Source organism: Lycium ferocissimum, chromosome 8 (genome assembly GCF_029784015.1).
Source record: "Lycium ferocissimum isolate CSIRO_LF1 chromosome 8, AGI_CSIRO_Lferr_CH_V1, whole genome shotgun sequence".
Lineage (NCBI taxonomy): Eukaryota > Viridiplantae > Streptophyta > Magnoliopsida > Solanales > Solanaceae > Lycium > Lycium ferocissimum.
Genome location: NC_081349.1, coordinates 23,427,886 through 23,447,432, shown reverse-complemented (window position 1 = coordinate 23,447,432; position 19,547 = coordinate 23,427,886). Strand labels below are relative to the sequence as shown.

Sequence of the window (19,547 nt, the reverse complement as noted above, 5' to 3'; positions counted from 1 at the left end):
ATGTAATCCAAATTGAACAAACTTTTGATTTAGTTAATATAAAATCGTCACAATTTAGACGCAAATAATTATCCAAATTACAATATAACTAGTGTTTTCAATTGTTTTTCTTATATTTTGTTTTACTGTTGCGCTAAACAATGCAAATAGGACAATAAAATGGATGTGAAAAAATTTTACGACAAAATAAGATTGACACATCTTATTCACTACTATTAACATTATATAATATTTGCAGGAATAGAACTCGAATGAAGCTATGAAGAAGTTGTTCACACGATATATATACATACATATAAAGAATCATTAAAAAAATATATATACATATATTGAGGGATATGGGAAAAGACTCGTGTTTAATTATTCTAATCGAACTCCAAAAAAGAATAAGAATTGATGAAAAGTCCCTATTACTACGATGACCGGTAATATTTTTGTCCATGATTGTTACTATATCATGTTATAAGATATTCAATCGTACAATTTATTGATAACGTCAAGAATTCTTATTCTCTAAATATGATGTAAGGCGTATAAGACTCTTAAATTTGTTTTCTTGTATGTGATTTTTCAATATTAATAAAATTTTCACGCAAAAATCTTTTTTTGTAACTTGAGTGGTTCCTGCAAATTATTCTATCACTGCAAAGATCTAATATTGAATGTGAAATCGATCCATCAATCATCCCTTTTGAAAAATAACTGATATTATTACTAGATTACATATTCAAAAAGATTTCATGTGTAATTCAAATGACATATAATCAATATTTGTTGCATGTGATGATTTGAAGTTAGATATTTCAATTGATTTCTTTTTTTGGTTCTTAGGAAAACGTTGATTGAGAATTATCCCATCGTACTTCCAATCTAAATAAATTAAATGTATTCCAAAAATAATATGTTGTCTCTTTGATGATTGGTGCTAATTAATTTGATATCAAGACTAGATACACTGCTCCTAAGTTTAACATTTTCTTACAAAGTTTTCCATCAGTGATTGAACCTATAACCAAGTTAAAAAATAGTACTAGTAACGACGATTTAATTTTCTTCGTAAATTTGGATAATTGCATAATTAAAAGCAGATACAGTCAAAGCAAGTCTAATCAGAATCCAGCTAAGTCAAGAATACTCCTACATCTACCTTTCTGGATGCAGGATCAAATTGTCGAATTTTAGTTAAAAAAATAAGGCACAATATCATTTTTAATCCTTCGGTTATTGTTGAATTCTGATTTTGATCCTTATAATATATATTTAGCACATTTAGTCCTTATTAACAAAAATATATAGTTTTGATCCCTTAATGAATATTGAGAAACAGTACAAATTTAACATTAAATATAGATAATTAAGTAGTGCCACGATTCCTTAATGAACATTATATCTGTTGGAAATTTAGATGTTGGTAGGAGCAAGATTGTAAACTGGGGCCTTTTGTCTAGCTAAACAAATTTAAAAATCTGAGATGTACATATTTTCATTAAAAAATAATTCTTTTAAATACCTAAAAAAGTAGTGTCACGATTGATAATGCGACGAATTTGTGAAGTCACTAGCAGAAGGATACAAATTCACCATTTCAATTAATCGAAAGTGTAAACGGCCTAATTTAATAGCACAAGGAATAGAATTAAAATTTACCGACAATAAAGATACTACTATTATCCCTGAAAATAAAGAGTGGATCACTCAAACCTCTCTATAATGATAGCTTTTTTATGAAAATTTCTCGACTGCTATAGTGAGGTCTTGTGTATGTATACTGACATCTGGTGTTTGAATCTCATTTGGCTGTTATAAACAAAAGTTCGCAAAAAATTATTTTATGTACCTTTTATGTGATAAATGAAAACAAAATTCTTGTTTTTATTAAAATCTCAATTGATTTTCACATTTTTTTAATTGAAAATTAAAAAGACTAATAAATTCATAACTAGTTGTACCATACTGATAAGAAATTAAAACCGGAACATATGCATTTAAAATTAATTGAAAATTTAAATATTTCAAGCTTGACGTAAGAATTCTACAATTGTAGGTTGTTTCGTAAATTCTAGTCTCTTAATGATAGTATAACGCTTGGATTGACGAAGATTTTGTTCAACTTTCGTCAAAAGGGAATTCAATAACCGGAACATATGCATTTAAAATTAATTCAAAATTTAAATATTTCAAGTTTGACGTAAGAATTCTACTATTGTAGGTTGTTTCGTAAATTCTCGTCTCTTAGTGATAGTATAACACTTGAATTGACGAAGATTTTTGTTATAACACTTGAATTGACGAAGATTTTTGTTATAACACTTGAATTGACGAAGATTTTTGTTCAACTTTCAGCAAAAGGGAATTTAATAGCTTTCCCTTAAATGTTGTCTAAGAGCTTAAAATAGTAGTATCATTTAGTCTAGTAAAGTTTCAAACTTAAAATAGAGTAGTTACAGTTACCAAAATAAGGGAAATAGTATCAAATTTATACAAAATTGGTAGATAGGAAATACGTGATTTTGAAATTTTACAAGACTAAATTTGATTACTATGAGAAATATTTTTTTTCCTTTTAGATATTCGTACTTGAAATTCTATATGCATAACATTAATGATAATTACCATAAATATTTTAAAATTTTCTTTTTATACATAATATATTTCTTACAAAATATTATTATACAATATTTGAGTATGAGTGTTATAGATAGGTAAGAGTCTACGCTATAATAAATGTTACTGCTGTTATAGATAAAATGTTATTATAGAAAAGTAAATATGACATAAAAATTTGGTTTTGAAAAAAATTAGCCCGTTATATTGAAATACTGTTATAACGAGTAAAAATTATAAAGAGATTTAACTATATACTCTATTTTTTTACTGAAAGGGTAAGAAAATATCCTCCATCTACTTTGCGACATCAATTGTTTATTTTAGTTGAAAAGTCAACAGTACCACATCTAATCTTCTAGATCAATTGTGTTAGTCAAAAGTAACCAAACATATATCACATCTAAAAACAGTTATGACTTATGGCCGATATAATTTTCTAGTAAATTTGGATAAAGCATAATTAAACAAGGGTAATTGGAATCCAAATCTAATTTTCATTACAAAAAAGTTGGTAATACCCCTACATATACCCTCCTATATCAACTGTACATTTTATTAAAATGTCAAAAATAGCCAAACATCTACCGAGTCTAAAAGAGTAACGACTAATGACGACATATTAGATAAAACATAGTAATTAAAGCAAGTGTAATCAGATTAATTATAACTCCAATTTTAATTTACCGAAAAGTCAATATTATGCTTGCGTCTACCCTCCTAGATCAATTGTTGATTTTAGATAAAAAATAAAAATAAAAAAAATAAAAAAATAAAATGAAGAAGAAGAAGTTATATCCGCGGATAAGTTATTCATTGTTTACACATCAGTTCACTATAATTATATATCTCTATAACAAAGATTAATTAATAACTAATCCGCTATCACAAGTTGAAACGTTGATAATATAAATACACTGTCAATGCATATAGTTTAAATTCGAAAATCTTCTACATCTACCGATGTAGTTCTGGAGCCCGTTTCGATGGGCTATGACTTTTGACTTATAGGCCAAAAGCCATAAGTTAGAAATTCTAACTTATGGATTTTGACTTATTTTTGTCATTTTGGCTTAAAACAAGTGCATAAAAACACTTTTTTTATTTTACGCAAACACTACAAAATTACTTAAAAGCTATTATTGGCCCAAAAGCACCTAAAACAAGCCAATCCAAACAGGCTCCTTATCAATTATTGATTTTACATGAAAAATAAAAAAATAAAATGAATTTAAGTTCAATGCACCTGAAGTGTACAAATTATTTAAACGACCGAATCAATTATAATATATTATATATACTCCATCCGTTTCAATTTATGTGAATCCATTTAACTGGCACACAATTTAAGAAAGCAGAGAAGACTTTTAAACTTGTGGTGTTAAATGAGTCACATATCTTTAGCGTGGCTATAAATCATTGCATAAATGTAAATTATTTTCAAATTTAGAAAAAGGTCATTCTTTTTAACACAGACTAATAAGCAAATGGATTCACATAAATTGAAACGGAGGGAGTATAAATAAATTCATGTAACAAATATTAATCAATAATTAACATGCTATCACAAATTAACACTATTAATGCAGATAATATAAATCTGAAAAAAATATTCTACACCAACTTACATCAATTGTAGATTTTATATTAAAAAGTCGAAAATGCCCTCACATCTACCTGCCTAGATAAATTGTTAGATATTATACAAAAAGTCAAAAATACCCTTACAACTATGTTCCTATTTAGATCCAGATTGTCTCTCTAAACTTGGACTTATTTTTACAGTTAAACCCCAACAGAACTGATATATACATACAATACATACAATTACCAAATTCTCTTTCGTTTCTTCAAATTCATGCATCACAATAACGGAGCGTGAGTCAGATCAGATCACGCGCTTACGGCGGTACACGCGCTGCCTAACAACATTGCCGTTTTAAGCTTTCACTTTCTGTAAAGGTGAAAATAAAAAATTGATTTAACTGCTTGTGTGATTTTGTTTAGGTTTTGATCTGTTACTGCGATCTAAGGTTAATTTAGTTTAAGTAAATGTGAAATGTATTAGAAATCGTAATTTTTTATGTGAATTTGGTAGGTGCATTGTTTTTACTATTTTGTCGGTGTAGTTTTATTTTTGTTGTGTGAGATTTTGTTTAGGTTTTGATCTGTTACATTGATCTAAGGTTAATTTAGTTTAAGTAAATGTGAAATGTATTAGAAATCGTAAAATTTTATGTTGAATTTTGGACATTCATTGTTTTAACATGGTTTGATCAGCTTAACTGCTTGTATTTGTGTTTTGTTCGCTTATTTCGATGAGGTTTTGATCTGTTACATCGATCTAAGGTTAATTCAGTTTAAGTAAATGTGAAATGTATTGGAAATGATGATTTTGAATTTAGTATATGCATTGTTTTAACATGTTTTTTTTTTTTTGGTAAATAGCGGCTTTTTACTCTTTTGTCGGTGTAGTTTTGGTGATCTGTGTGTTCATGTATGATCTGTACTTCTTGAAGTAGACGTGAAAGGTTAATTGGATTTAATTTTAGTATTTCATTTATTTTACGAGTGAAAAAGAATGAAGTTTTGGTAAATCACGCGAAACACCTAATTCATGTGAATTCAATGATGAAATTACTCAAGATACGATTTTAAGTTGTAGCATCGTCTCGACTTGTAAGAGTTAGATCTTAACTGGTTGTATTTTGTGTGATTTCATTGAGGTTTTGATCCGTTACACCGATCTAAGGTTAATTCAGTTTAAGTGAATGTGAATGTATTAGAAATCGTGTTTTTTTGATGTTGTATTTTGCACATGCATTATTTTAACATGGTTTGATCAACCTTATAAAAAAAACATGGTTTGATCAATTTAACTGCTTTTATATGTGTTTTGTTCACTGATTTCGTAAAAATTTATGTTCAATTTCTCTCAAGGTGAAAAATTAATTCAACTGCTTGTATTTTGTGTTTTGTTCATTGATTTCGTTGAGGTTTTGATCCGTTACATCGATCTAAGGTTAATTTAGTTTAAGTAAATGTGAATGTATTAGAAATAGTAATTTTTGATTTTGAATTTTGGACATGCATTGTTTAACATGGTTTTACTCTGTTGTCAGTGTCGTTGTTGTGTTTGAATTCTCTCAAGGTGAGGAAAAACATTAACTGCTTGTATTTTTGTGTGACTTAGTTGAGATCTAGATCCGTTACATCGATCTGAGGCTAATTCAGTTTAAGTAATCGTGTTTTTAATGTTGAGTTTGGTACATGCATTGTTTTAACTTGGTTTTACTCTGTTGTCGGTGTCGTTTCTGAGTTTGTATTGGTGGCGATGGTGATCTGTGTGTTCACGTATGATCTGTAATTTTTGAAGTTGACGTGAAAGGTTAATTGGATTTAATTTTAGTATTTCATTTGTTTTACGCGTGGAAAATATTGAATTTTTGGTATATCATGTGTTGCTGGCGCCAGAGAAACGCCTAATTAATTGTGAAATTCGTTGAAATTGAAAGATACGATTTTAGTTACTTGCATCAGTTCGTCTTGTAAGAGTTATATAATTTACATGTCAATTTAGCAGCAAAAGAAAGCTCTAGGAGATATTCTGAGCAAAACGTTCTGTAAATGTGTTTTTGGAATTATCTTGTAGTTCTTTTAGTGTTGTGTGTGATCGCAGATCTACTTTTTTTCAGTAAATCCACTTAAAGTCAATATTAGTAGTTATCCTGAATTAAGACTTTAGTCTGATGTGGTTCTTCTTGTTTCCGTTTTTATTCTGGCTGGAATATATTCTAGGGATTTCCTGAAGTGTGCTAGATTTAATGCCTTGTAACAACAACATACCTTGTTATGAGGGTAGGATGTATGCTGACCTTACCCTACCTGTTTCCGATTGACCCTCGGCTCAAAAGAAATTTAATGCCTTATAGTTTACCTTATAAGTTGAGTAGATTTTTGGTATATTAATATTTTCATCTGGTATAAAAACAAGACGAGGTTGACAAATCTTACATAAACTTGTTTATAGTATCTCCTTGGTTGTTTCAATTAAGGAACAATGTACTTCTGACTATTGCGTAAATTCAGCCTTCTAGATTATTTATACCAACTTCTTAAGTCTCCATCATCACAATCTCTCTTTCTGGTTTTGCAAACAGAATCTCTTGTTCAAGGTCGGAATCCTCAAACCAATAAAAATATAATTTCTACTTCACGACTCTTATGATAGGAGGTTTTAGCTTATTCATGTTATGAGAAAGATAATTAAAGAGAAGCAAGTATCACGTTGATAGCAATTCTCTGCCCCAAGTCGTTTAGAAATATTTATGAAACTAAGCTGGTGGGAATTGCTCTTTCACTGGGACGAATCTATTGAGGCTTCCAAAGAAGCCAAATGGCAAACCTTTGTCAATGAATCTGGGTATTTCTAGTACCTGGGATTGCACTGGTTATTTAGCTCATTCAGTCTTTCTCACTTATTCTTATTATTAACATTTCATTTTCTCTTGTATTTATAACTTTGTTGATGTTTTACCTCTGGGATAGTTTATTCTGGGGGATAAAAGGATTTAAGCCTAACATCATTGCTGTGGTTGTAGGATGTCTGTTGATGCTGAGTTTTCCAATGGTCCATCCATCTTAACTGCCGAAAAATTGCCTGAAGTGGGGAATTCAGCTGTTGCATGTGAAAATGCATCTAGCAATGGCTCTGTTGTGTTTGCAAAAGATACTTCGAACTGCCCTGCTGATGAGGATCAAATTGAACATAATTCAGCCTCAGAGATCACAAGCATTGAAGAAATGAGCGGCAAAGCCGGTGGTTCAGACAAAGGTAATGATAACGAAAAATTAAGTAACGGAAGCGTAGAAGCTGCAGATGCAGGCGACAGTGATGACAAGCTACAATGTGACCAAAGCGAGAAGACTGAAAATGCAGACACAGATGGTGGTCAAGGGGCACCGAGCATGGTCGCCGAAAAAAGCGTGAATGAAAGAGGAGGTGATTTTAATGGCGATTACAATTTAGTATGTGAAGGAAGTGAAGATTCCGAAAAGATAGAGATCAATGCCCAAAGGGCAGCTAGCACAGAGATTAAAGCGGTTGAAGAAATTAGGGGTGAATCTAATGGTTCAAGAAAAAATGATGAGAGTGTGGATGCTGAAAAGGGAGATATCAACAGTTCAATGGCTATGAACCCTGTTACTGAGAAGGTAGGTATGGAAGGAATGAGTGGCGACCAGTCTCACAGAAGTAATGATGACAAAGTATTAAGTGAAGAAAATGCAGATACTGAAAAGGTAGAGAGTGATGGCCAAAGGGCACCTAGCACTGTTACAGAAGTTAAGGCCATTGAAGAAATCAGGGGTGAATCTAATGGTTCAAGTACAATTGATAAGAGTGTGGATGCTGAAAAGGGAGATATCAACAGTTCAATGGCTATCAACCCTGCTTCTGAGACAGTAGGCATGGAAGAATCGAGAGGGGAATTTAGTGGCCCTCACATAAGTAATGATGACATAAGATTAAGTGAAGAAGGTGCAGGAGCTGAAAAAACAGACAGCAGCTGTCAAGTGGCACCTCACTTAGCCACGAAGATAACGAGACTGGAACAAATGGGATGTCTATCTAGTTTAGTACAAGACAGTAGCGAAGACAAGTCACTATCTGACCAGCGTGAGAATGCTGGAAATGAAGACAGTAATGGTCAAGCGGCACCCGGCTTGATCACAGAAATCAAAGGCATCAATGAAATAGGAGGTGATTCTAATGATGCCAAATTAGTATGTGAAGAAAGTGCAGATACCGAGAAAGTAGAGATCGATGACCAAAGGCCACCTAGCACTGTTACAGAGATTGAAGAGATTATCTCTGAATCTAATGGTTCTAGTAAAATTGATGAGAGTGTAGATGCTGAAAAGGCTGGTAGCAAGAATTCAATGTCTACCAACATTGTTACTTGTGCGGACAAAATCAAAATTGTTTCTGAGATCACTGGAATAGACGCTGAGTCTAATGGTGCAGATGAATTAAGTGATGATAGACTAGTACACCAAGAGAGCACAAACACTGAAAAAACAGACATAGGTCAAACGTCTTCCAATATGGTAAGTGAAATCAAACCAATTGAAGATGTAGAATCTGAATCTGATGTCACAAACAAAAGGACAGATGGAAACTCAACATCTGAAGAAAGAAAGAATGCCGAAGTAGCGAATGGTAGCAGTCCAGTTCATAAAGGGTGTGTTCCTAAATATCTAAATGTTTTATTTCTCCTTTATCTTTCTTTTGGCATGATTTAGTGAAAGCGGTCCCGGACCTGCCCGCTCCCACCCCCCTCTCCCACACAAAAGGATCAAAAGGGTTTCCCTAGACTTAATTTAGTTGACAAGTACAGTTGTGAGCAGATTTAGATGAGCGGGAAAATATCTGTTCATTTTGCTGCTAAGAGAGATCCGTGGTCCTTTTAAAAAGAATAATTGATCAAGTCAATATCTTCAAATTTTTTGCTCTACCATGACTCTACTAGATATGCTATTTTATACTCCGGTGGCAGTGAAGTGTATATTGCAACCTGTAACCTATGCCCTTATGTTTGATATATGAAGAATCCAAATATACTCTCTTCTCTCTGAAGAAGAAAATATTTGACTGATTCGTTTCTGATTTTTGACTGAGAGGGTTCATAGTCTGCAGACAGATATTTATGGTTCTATCCTCAATCACATTTTCTATTAAGACATATGAGTGCAGGGAGGCAGGATATGTTTCTTCCTTCACGATCATATGCTATTGGATGTATGTGACTGATATCCCATTTGCAATTAGTGGCAGTGTTGTTTTCAGTGTAGGAATGTATATGACTTTGTACCATTTGAATATTAGACTTGATGTTTGTTTAGCAGCTTGATATTCGGAGTGCATTTATATTTTTTTCTTTTTCAAAGTGAGTTAAGATTTTAAACTGATTAACCAACTTGAAGGGCTTCATGTTAATTTGTCCGACCGCCATAGAAGTGATTCTAATTACTAGGAAAACATAGTGATACTGAATTTTCCCCTGGCTCATCTATTTAGCTGACTTAAATTCTTCTTCAAGCAGTGAAATTCTTTGCAGCATTGATGCTGTCGCATTTGGAAAGGAGAGCTTTAACAGCTCGGTTGATGATGTTCAAAATGTATGCAACACAGTGTTCGAGGCTATAAGCAATGATGAAATTGGAAGTAAATCTGATGGTGACAAAGATATAGATGATAAAGCAATGCACCAAAGAGATGAGGATTCTGAAAGATTGCACTCTGATGGTCTAGCTAGTGAAGGGTGAGTTCCTAACTTCTGAAGCTCCACTCTCCCCTTGTTAAGGATGAGAAACTTAAACCGAAAATATCTCAACCACATTTTGGAAGGAGTAAATGAATTCCTTTGGATTCCCTATGTTTCTAATGCAAATAAGTGGTTTATGATTAAATGCATTCTGTCTCTGTTTGTCATTAGTTATAAATATTGAAATCCAAATTAACTTAAAGTGAGACCTAGACTGAGTCAAGTGGATATAGCTTTTGTGGGTTAGCAGTTAATGAGAAATCTTTGTATCCCCGCTGAAGAAAGTTCTTTTAGAATTTCGGCTTGATACGCACCCTAGTGTGTGACCGTTAAGCTAGAATAGATCATTGGAAACCAGTGATCAGATCTCAGAGGAGGCAGACACCATTATATATATAAAAAAGAGGATGTGATTCATTGTGATCATATAGGTGCTTATATATTTTTGGTCATACTTCGTATACCAAACAACATTCTATTGTCCAGTAGACGAATCCTTTGCTGGTTAGGTTTGGTTACTACTACAACTACAATTACGCCTCAGTCCCAAACAAGTTGAGATTGCCTTTACGAATACTCACTGTCCATGTTTTTCCATTTAAACTCAACCCATGCCATCATTATATGAAATAAAATTAAGTGAAACTTAAATACTCCCTCCATTCCATATTAAATGACCTTTTAGGCTTTTTATTTTGTTTCAAAATAAGTGACGTTTTAGGATTTCAAGAATATTTTGGACAGATTCTTCCAAAATTGCCTTTTTTAAATAATCAAGATTCATTAATTACTATACTCAATACCCAATGTTAACTTAAAATATAATTAGGGGTAAGTTGGTAAAAACACTCCTAATTTTCTAGGAGTGAGCAATTTCTTAAGGGGTGTGCATGAGCTAAAAGAGTCACTTATTATGGAATGGAGGGAGTATTTATAAATAAATATTAGTAATAATACTATTAATAATATTAAGTGTTCTTTATTTTTACTTGTATATATATCTATGATAAGGTCAAAATACTTCTAGCAAAGCAATGAGATCAAAACCAACGTGCAAGAATATAGCATCCATTGTGGATCTACGGGGCATAAATCCAAACCGGTTCATTGTCACTCTTGTTGTAAAGTCTATGTTCTATCACTCTTTCCAAGAGTTTCATCTTATGGCTGCTGATTAATTTTGGTTGCCTCAGTTAAATAGTTATGAAGTTCGGAATATGTTGTCTTCTGCTTTTACTATCTAGTGATCATTTACGCTTCACCTAATTGGTAGATTTTTGGATAGCTTTCTGAAGATCCGTTTGTATTATGACTGTAGGATGTCCAGTGATGCTGAACTTTCGCATGGCCCCTCCATTTTGGCTGATGCAAGGTTATCTGAAGTAGAGAATTCTTCTACTTCAATCAGCAGGGACATGTCTAGCAAAGATGCTATTCAATTGGGAAATGAAGCTTGTAATAGCTGTATTGCTCATGGTCAAAGTCCAGCTGATATGGTTCAAGAGGTCATTGATAAAGCAGTTGGAGGTGAATCTAATGGTGTGGACAGAAGTAGTGATGATAAATTGATGTGTGAAGAATTTGAGGATGACAGAAGATTCAACTGCAGTAGTCCAGCTGCTGAAGGGTGAGTATATGGGTTCCAAAAAATAGAGTTTTTTAAAATTTCAATTGTACTGTGTGGTTGAGGACAAAAACTCCCCAAATAAAGACACATCTTTATAAAATAAGGTGCCGTTTGGCCATAAAAATTATTCACTTTTTTCCGGATTTTTTTTTCACTTTTTTCCGGAATTAGCGTTTGGCCATGAAAATTCCGAATACAACTTGAAGTTGTATTCCGGAATACCAAAAATTCAAAAAACTTGTTTTTCAAAAAAATTTCACTTTTTTCACTTTTTTACAACTACATTTCACCAAAAACTACAATTTCAAAAACTATGGCCAAACACAACTCCAACTCCAACTCCAAAATTCCAAAAAAAAAGTGAAATATTTTTTGGTATTTATGGCGAAACGGCACCTAAATGTTTCTGGTTGATGGTGACTTAGAATATATTAGTTTTTTTTTTTTTTAAACTGGTAATTGTGTATTCATCAGCATTTAGGACATGCTTGAGACCTTCAAAAGTGTTACAGCAGGAGCATAAAAAGGAAATAGAAATACTTACAGAGATTTTAATAAATCTACAAACTGATTTATATATTCTAATCCTATTTCTTTACACCAAAAGTAGAAAGATACTATACAATTCCATTTGACTTTCTGAAGGGAACTGGATCTATTTTCAAAACACCTATCATTCCTCTCCCTCCAAACTGTCCACCATATGCAGTATGGGATTGTCCTCCACCATTTCTTTTGACTCTTACTGCCTCCCCTCTTCATCCAACAGCTAAGTAAATCTGCAGTGTGTTCAGGCATAGTCCATTGTGTGTCTGTTATGTTGAGAAATAAGGACCACAGTTCTGCAGTGAATTTGCAGTGTAGAAATAGATGCTTGTTGGTTTAGAATATATTAGTTTGTAAGTTATTTTCCCCCCTTTGTTGCTCGGAACAGTCTGTCCCATGCAAATAGAGAAGTATTAACTAACGAAAAAATCATCTTTTGTATCTGTTGTTTATCTATGGTGATGCAACTTAAAGTCTTTAATGCACTATAAATATGGTATGCATATATGATTGATGTGCAAATTAATAATTAGTTTCAGAGTTGTGAATGAGTATATTCAGTAATGGCTGTTACACGTCAATCTAGACATGAATGAAGTGGAAAAAGGTAAGTAAAATAAAATGACAACCCAAAACCATAAGAGATATAGTCTTCTTGTCTCGTGGGGTTTGATGAGTTTGATGATTTCTACGGGGGAAGAACACGATTAGGAGTGAGTGTTCATGTGTTTCTGTGTGTATGTTGGCATATACTACCACATTGTCAAACCATAATAGCTTGAGGCCTTCCCTCCTCTGATGATTAATTCACATAAACTATAGTCCAAGGCTCTTGGTAACCAGATTTATCTACAATCCTAGTCGAGGCAAGAAACAAAACAAAATTTTGGATTTCAATGCAATCTCTGAATTCTCGACTTATTCTAGGTATAAGATAAATGTTTTGATTTGGTGATGCAACTTAAAGTCTTTATCTATGTTGATGCAAGTTAAAGCCTTTAATGCACGTATAAATATGGTATGCATATATGATTGATGTGCAAATTAGTAATTAGAGTAAAAAATTCTTTCTTGCTCGTTTGAAAATGGTCTTCATTTTTTAATAGTTTTTAGAGTAAAAATTTAGTGTTTGACTATTTTCTCCTGTGATGTAGGATGTCTTGTAATGCTGAGTTTTCCCAAGACCTCTCTACTTCCGCTGATTCAAAATTTTCTGAATTGGCCAATTATTGTGCTTCAAGTACTAAAGACGTGTCTAGCAACGACGCTATTGGGGCCGAAAATGAAGCTTTGAATAGCTCTGTGGATGACTCCGAACTGGTACCTAACTTGATTAGAGAGGGTCCTGGAGTTGAAAATTTGGAAGGTGAACTGAATGATGGTGACAACAGTATTAACAACGAAATACCTTACAACAACTGCGATGATCCTGAAAAATCACACAACAGTTCAGATAATGTGGGGTACGTTAGCACTATCTAAACATACTTAAGGATATAATTCTATGCTGATAAAAGAGGCTATCCTAGTTTAATATGTACCTTTCTGGTAATATTATATTCCCCCTTTGCTTTCTGATTTGAATAACAAAATTTCAAAATGGAATATCTGTTTCTTCTGTGCCATTCATCTAAACTTTTAAAAACCTCAATCTTTGTGCATAACTAAGTTGGTCTCCTGGTCTCTCCTGGTCATTTATAGTATATCAGAATTTCTTTTGCTGTATATTTAATGGACACGATAAGTAAGCTGCTGCTTTTTATTTACTTGTAGGACACATGGTGAGGCTGAATTTTTCATCGACCAGTCTGTTTTAGCTGATATGAAATTGTGCAAAGCTGGAAACTCTTCTGCTTCAAGCATTAAAGATGAGTGTTGTGATGCTGTGCGTGGAAATACTTTGATCGACTCCATTCATGACTCTAAAATGGTGCCCAATATGGCTATAGAGTTCACTGACATTAAGAAAGAAGGTGAATCTAGTGTTGCAGACCAAACCAGTGATGGCAAATTTATACGTGAAAGTGAGGATGCCGAAAAACCACCGAGCACAAATACTGATGAAAGGTAAATCACCTGACAATCTGAACACTAAGCAGAGGATTTCCCTCAGAAAGCAAAAACTATCGCCCTTTGCAGGGTGAACTATCTAGAACAAAAGCCAAATGTTTTTGGTTTCGCAGAACCTTTCAATTTTCATGACTTCGGCAGTTAAGAAGCTGTCTTACTTATATCCAGGTGGAATAGAGTTTTATGTTAATTGGATTACTAAATACGGCATGGTTCTTGTTCTAAAAACTTACACAGTTTGATGAATCATTTATTTCCCTGACAAAGCTAATTTCATCCTGTTTGCTGGTGAAACTTTTTCGAAAAAAGCAAACTGTTTTTGTCACTGGATCCCCTTTCCATTTTCCATGTCCATCAGAAAAATGTTACTCCCTCTGTTTCAATTTGTTTGAACCCATTTGACTGGGCACGACATTTAAGAAAGAGGGAAGACTTTTGAAACTTGTGGTTCAAAATAAGCCTTGAAAATTTGTGTGGCTGTAAATCATTCATAAAGTGAATTTGTTTCCAAATTAGGAAAGAGGTCATTCATTTTGGCACGGACTAAAAGGTTCAAACAAATTGAAACAGAGGGAGTATTAATTACTTAAACAAGAAATTCATGTCCACGTGTGGTATGAGTTTAAGTTGATTGAATTTCTGAGTTCAGCATTGTTCTGGAATAAAAGATTTTCAGCTTACTTCATCAAAAATAAAACTTTTTCATAAAAATAAAACTTATCCAGTGTAGTGATTTTCAGCTACTCAACTGGTGCTCTTCTCAGGAGAGGAAATATATTTTTCATGCTTGTTAACTTTTTCTTCCGAGTTTTGGGGTGAAGTAGTTGATGCTCTGAGCATGTATCAAATGGTCATGGCAGCAATGTCAGTCATGATTTCAGTGCATTAATTTTGCAGCAGCACATTGAGGTAGACCGGCAATGTACTTTTGGCTGCCTTTACCTCTTAGTTTTCAGTGATGAAGGTCAATTTCTTCTCATTTTTTAGTGTTCTTGACTCATTAGTTATTAAGTTTATTTTTTCTGCTTGTTTACTATATTTTTTAAAATATATGTCTACATTTTTTTTAAATATATGTGATCTTCTTAACTGATGGGTTGTTTTACAATTGATTATCGAGGTTGGAAAATTTCATCTGCTCTTATTATTGTAGGATGTCTTGCAATGATGAAATATGCCACGATCAGGCTACTTGGGCTGATTTAGTGTTATCTGAAGCGGGAAACACTTCAAGCAGTAGAGATGTTTCTAGCTATGATGCTGCGGCATTTGAAAATGAGACTTTGACTTGCCCCATCGAAATTGATCAAGAGTCAGCCGACAAGAGCACAAAGATCACAGGCACTGACGAAATGACAGGTGATTCAGACAGGAGTAATGATGACAAACCAATATGTGAACAAAGTGGGGATGCTGAAATTTCAAACACTAACGAAGTGTTGGCCACTTCCGCTGAATGTTCCTCTGTGGATGTTGCGGCTGTAAGGGATATGAATGGGACTGCAGCGAAGGGATTTTACTTCCTGATCAGGATGCCAAGATATGATGATGAAAAAATCCGAGAACGCATCAAAGTTGCTGAGCTAAATGTTGATGAGAAGACACAGCATAGGGATGCCTTTAGACAAAAAATCAGAAATAAAAGAGTATGTCTCCAAGATTCAACATATTTTAATCTCTTTAGTATGGCTTTCTTCATATACCTTAGTACGAAATGCTTTTTTAATGAGCAGGCCAATTGCCAAACCCATGGTGCTGAATTCGAAGCTGCCAAAGCTCAAGAGAGAGATGCTAGAAAGCAAGTCAGGACAAAGCGTGCAGATATCTCAACACTTCAAGATGTAATTGATAAAGCAAAGAATGCAGTTGCCGTTGGTGAGATTGATAATAGGGTATGGATTTGCGGCAATGTCTCGCTTCTCTCCCAGTAAAAAAGTCCTAATCAGCAACTGTAGTGTTTTGTTTTGTTTCGTTCTGTGAATTTGTTTTTTATGTTACCTGATCTATGACCTGCAGATTTGTAATATGGAACACATCATTGGACATGAAACTGTACCCCTAAAGGAGGAAAAGCTTCTAATTCGTGAAATCAAGCAACTGAAGCAGCTTCGTGGACAGCTTTCCTCTAACATTGGAAACCAGGATGAAGTGCAGAAGTCTCTGGATGATAGAGACGTAAATGAAGAGCGATTGAGGGTGGGCCCACTAAGATGCTTTAATGTTCCTCTGAATACAACCTGCTACTGCTTATCATAAATATAATTGATTGTTATCTAGTGGTGTCATTAACATTGTGCATTCAAGAGTAATTTTGAATGCTCGGCAGCTGCACTTATTCGAACATGCTGTCACTTTTTGAGACTTCGGCTTATGATTTTCTTTTCCTTTTGATTTGCCTTAACCTGGACAAATGTGTGCAGGCCTTGAAGAAAGAGCTTGATAACCTCAAAGTGAAGGCCTCAAAAGCTGAAGCAATTGCGATGGCAGCTAGCCGAAAATTTGAAGATGAGAGTCGAAAGCTCAAAGAATTGCAAGCACAGTTTAAAGCTGCAGATGATATTCGCCAAGAAGCTTATGAAGAATTGCGGAGTTTAAAAAAGGGATTGTATGAGAAGGTTTGTAATCACATCTGAGTAGATTGAGCATTAAACTCTTATAATCTGTTCTCCTTTTGAGGATACCATACTCTCTTCTCCTGCCCACTTGATGATAGAGAAACTTTTTTCTACATTTCTTACTTCACAATACAGCCACAAACATTTTTCCTTTCCAAATTATTTGTATACTGGGTTAGTCTGTACTTAGTAATGCTTGAAGCTGGCGGAATTCTGAATTTCTTTGTTTCTTTTACATGCAACTTGTTCGCTAGATAATTAACTGTTTAAGCAAAGCCAAAAATCATGTTTGGCTGGGAAAATTTTACTGAATCTGATAATGCCTAAAATGCAGAATATTCATTTCCGGACATACAAGGATGATGCGACTTTGGCGAGTGATCATGCTCGAAAGAGAGAAATGGAGGCTCTTAATCATCTCTGTGTGAATCAGGTAGGTCAGCAACTATATTCTTTGACGTCTTCCGGAGAAATTCCACTCTCGCTTGTGTCTAATTGTTACTCTGTCAGGTTGAAAGGTACATGGAACTTTGGAACAAGAATGATGAGTTCAGAAAGGATTATATCAGGTGTAATACAAGGAGTACAGTAAGGAGATTTGGGACCTTGGATGGTCGTACACTTGGTCCTGATGAGGAGCCAACTGTTGTTCCTAGTTATCACCGGGTGGAAAGAGTTAATAGGCTGGTAGCTAGTGTAGATAAAGTTAATAGTGTGTCACAACCTCCGATCTCTCAGCAAGAAAAGAAAGTAATAATTCTTAAAGATGAAATTAAGGATGACAATAACGTTCTGCAAGCAGCGGAAGGAATGAATCAGGTTGAGAAAACGAAAGAGGCTCGGAAACCAATTCAAAGAGAGATGAGTACGGTTGATGAGCCAACAGAGGCCGAGCGTCTGCAAACTGCTCAGGAGCTAGAGGCTGCTAGAAAGGAGGAGGAACTGAGGAAGCGTGAAGTAGAGGCCAGGTTGAAAGAGCAACGACGGTTGGAGGAGATTGCAAAGGCTAAGGAGGCATTAGAACGGAAAAAACGCAATGCAGAAAAGGCCCAACTGAGGGCTGAATTGCGAGCCCAGAAGGAAGAAGAACAGAGACTGAAGGTATATCTTCAGCTTTTTCAAAGCAGATTTTTAGTTTTCTGCACGGATCCTATGATGAAGTAATAGGATCAACTCAATAAATTATGTTTTCTTCTTTTATCCCGTAGTTGAAATCATATCTTGTTAAATACAGGAAAGGGAGAAAAGACTGCGGAAGAAGGAAAGGAAGAAGGGTTCTCTATGTGAAATACAGAGCGAAAGTAACGATGGTGAAACTTCTCTGATTTCCACCAGCCCGAGAGAGATTGTCAAGGAACCCGAGGCTACTGATCCTCAAACAAGCGCTAAGAAACCTCAGAAACCGTCTCAATATACAAAGCAGGTGAAGCCAAAAGCTATTCCTCCCCCGCTTCGCAACAGAGGTAGAAGGAGATTGCAGCAGTGGATTTGGTTAACTCTTTCTTGTGCAGTTGTCATTGCTCTGTTTTTCCTAGGAAACATCGGCTTCTTCTCCAATCTGAAGCCGCGAAGAAACCCCGGGTTTTAGGGACCTGTTAGATTTGGCTTGGAGTGAGGCAGGTTGCTTTATATTTTATAGATGAAAAGAGGCCATTCTTTTGTTCTATACATAATATGTTGGTTCATCATAGTTTTGAATATTTTTGGTTCTTAGTAGAGTGATGATAAGATGTTTTAAGCAACAGAGAACATTTTTATCTTGGTAATTATTACAAAACAGGTGCTTAATAATCCTATTGTTTTCCTTAGCTTGAAACTTGCCATAATGGCATAGTGTTTAATGGTAAAGTATTATCCAAATTTGATGCCTCTTTAGTAATATTGTTGTAGATGATGATGTATTTTCATTATAAATCATGCTATTATACTTGCTTTAGTAATTATTGGTTAGATGATGATCGATTTTTCATTATATACCATGTCAATTGTTAAGATCAATATCTTCCCCAACCTTGTTTTCAGAAAAAAGAGAAGACCATTCGTCTCTTTACTTTGTTGGCTCTTGACCCAATGTGTTTTAGAGCAACAAATTCAAGCTTCTTCACAAATGGCCGAATAACCTAATCGACGCTCATACTTCAGAGATGTTTAAAAGATTTATTTTCATCAAGTTGAGGTGTTTAGATGAAAACTTGTAGAGTAGGAGGGTCGAAATATTAAAATTGTGCTAAGTATCTAAAGGCTATGTGGCCTAAGTAACCTGTTTTACCATTATAAATCCGACTAGAAATGTTATGCTTATACATAAGATTACCTCTTTTTCTGAGAGCTTTGCAAGGACTACTTTAGGATGACGGACAAACAGTAAGTAAACTACAACTCTAATCTTAAATTGGTTATGATTAACTTACATTTCCGTAGGATAATTGAGAATAAAGCAAATCGAGGTTGTAAAAGTAACAGGGGTTATAATAAAATATATAGTTATATACAACCAATAATTTTTGCCTAATAAATGATGAAGAATAAGATGTTTCCCGTCCCTTTTATTTTGCTATCTTTTGGTAACAAATGACCTCTCGTACAAAAAAGAACATGTTATTGCTCGTCTTTGAATGAACATGAACAGCCAAAATCATAATAGGACTATTTTTATGGAACACAATAATTTCTTAAAAAACCACACTTAGAAAATAAAAATATTTGCAAGTATTGAAATAAAAAAGTTGACTACGTGGTTATCCGTGTCACTCATCAAAA

General features: G+C 34.1%; 1 protein-coding gene across 2 annotated transcripts; it reads left to right on the top strand.

Annotated features, from left to right (window-relative positions):
* The first annotated feature begins 4,372 nt into the window (after window positions 1-4,372).
* On the top strand, window positions 4,373-18,647 carry LOC132067611 (uncharacterized). Of its 2 annotated transcripts, none has more exons than XM_059460890.1 (13): window positions 4,373-4,566; window positions 7,206-8,846; window positions 9,705-9,926; window positions 11,248-11,556; window positions 13,257-13,565; window positions 13,876-14,169; window positions 15,326-15,818; window positions 15,906-16,064; window positions 16,189-16,368; window positions 16,593-16,787; window positions 17,122-17,220; window positions 17,298-17,888; window positions 18,022-18,647. In XM_059460890.1, exons 2-13 carry the CDS (start codon window positions 7,207-7,209, stop codon window positions 18,373-18,375), a joined length of 4,845 nt encoding a protein of 1,614 aa, XP_059316873.1. In that variant the 5' UTR covers window positions 4,373-4,566; window position 7,206; the 3' UTR covers window positions 18,376-18,647. The 2 variants fall into 2 exon arrangements, with proteins under 2 accessions (XP_059316873.1, XP_059316874.1); XM_059460891.1 differs by having other exon boundaries at window positions 4,374-4,566; window positions 9,708-9,926.
* Window positions 18,648-19,547: the final 900 nt, after the last annotated feature.

Coding starts and splice junctions, on each gene's coding strand:
- LOC132067611 (XM_059460890.1), top strand. CDS start 7,207: ATGTCTGTTGATGCTGAGTTTTCCAATGGTCCATCCATCTTAACTGCC. Junction 11,557..13,256: donor AGTAGTCCAGCTGCTGAAGG/GTGAGTATATGG, acceptor CCTGTGATGTAG/GATGTCTTGTAATGCTGAGT. Junction 16,369..16,592: donor TAAATGAAGAGCGATTGAGG/GTGGGCCCACTA, acceptor AAATGTGTGCAG/GCCTTGAAGAAAGAGCTTGA.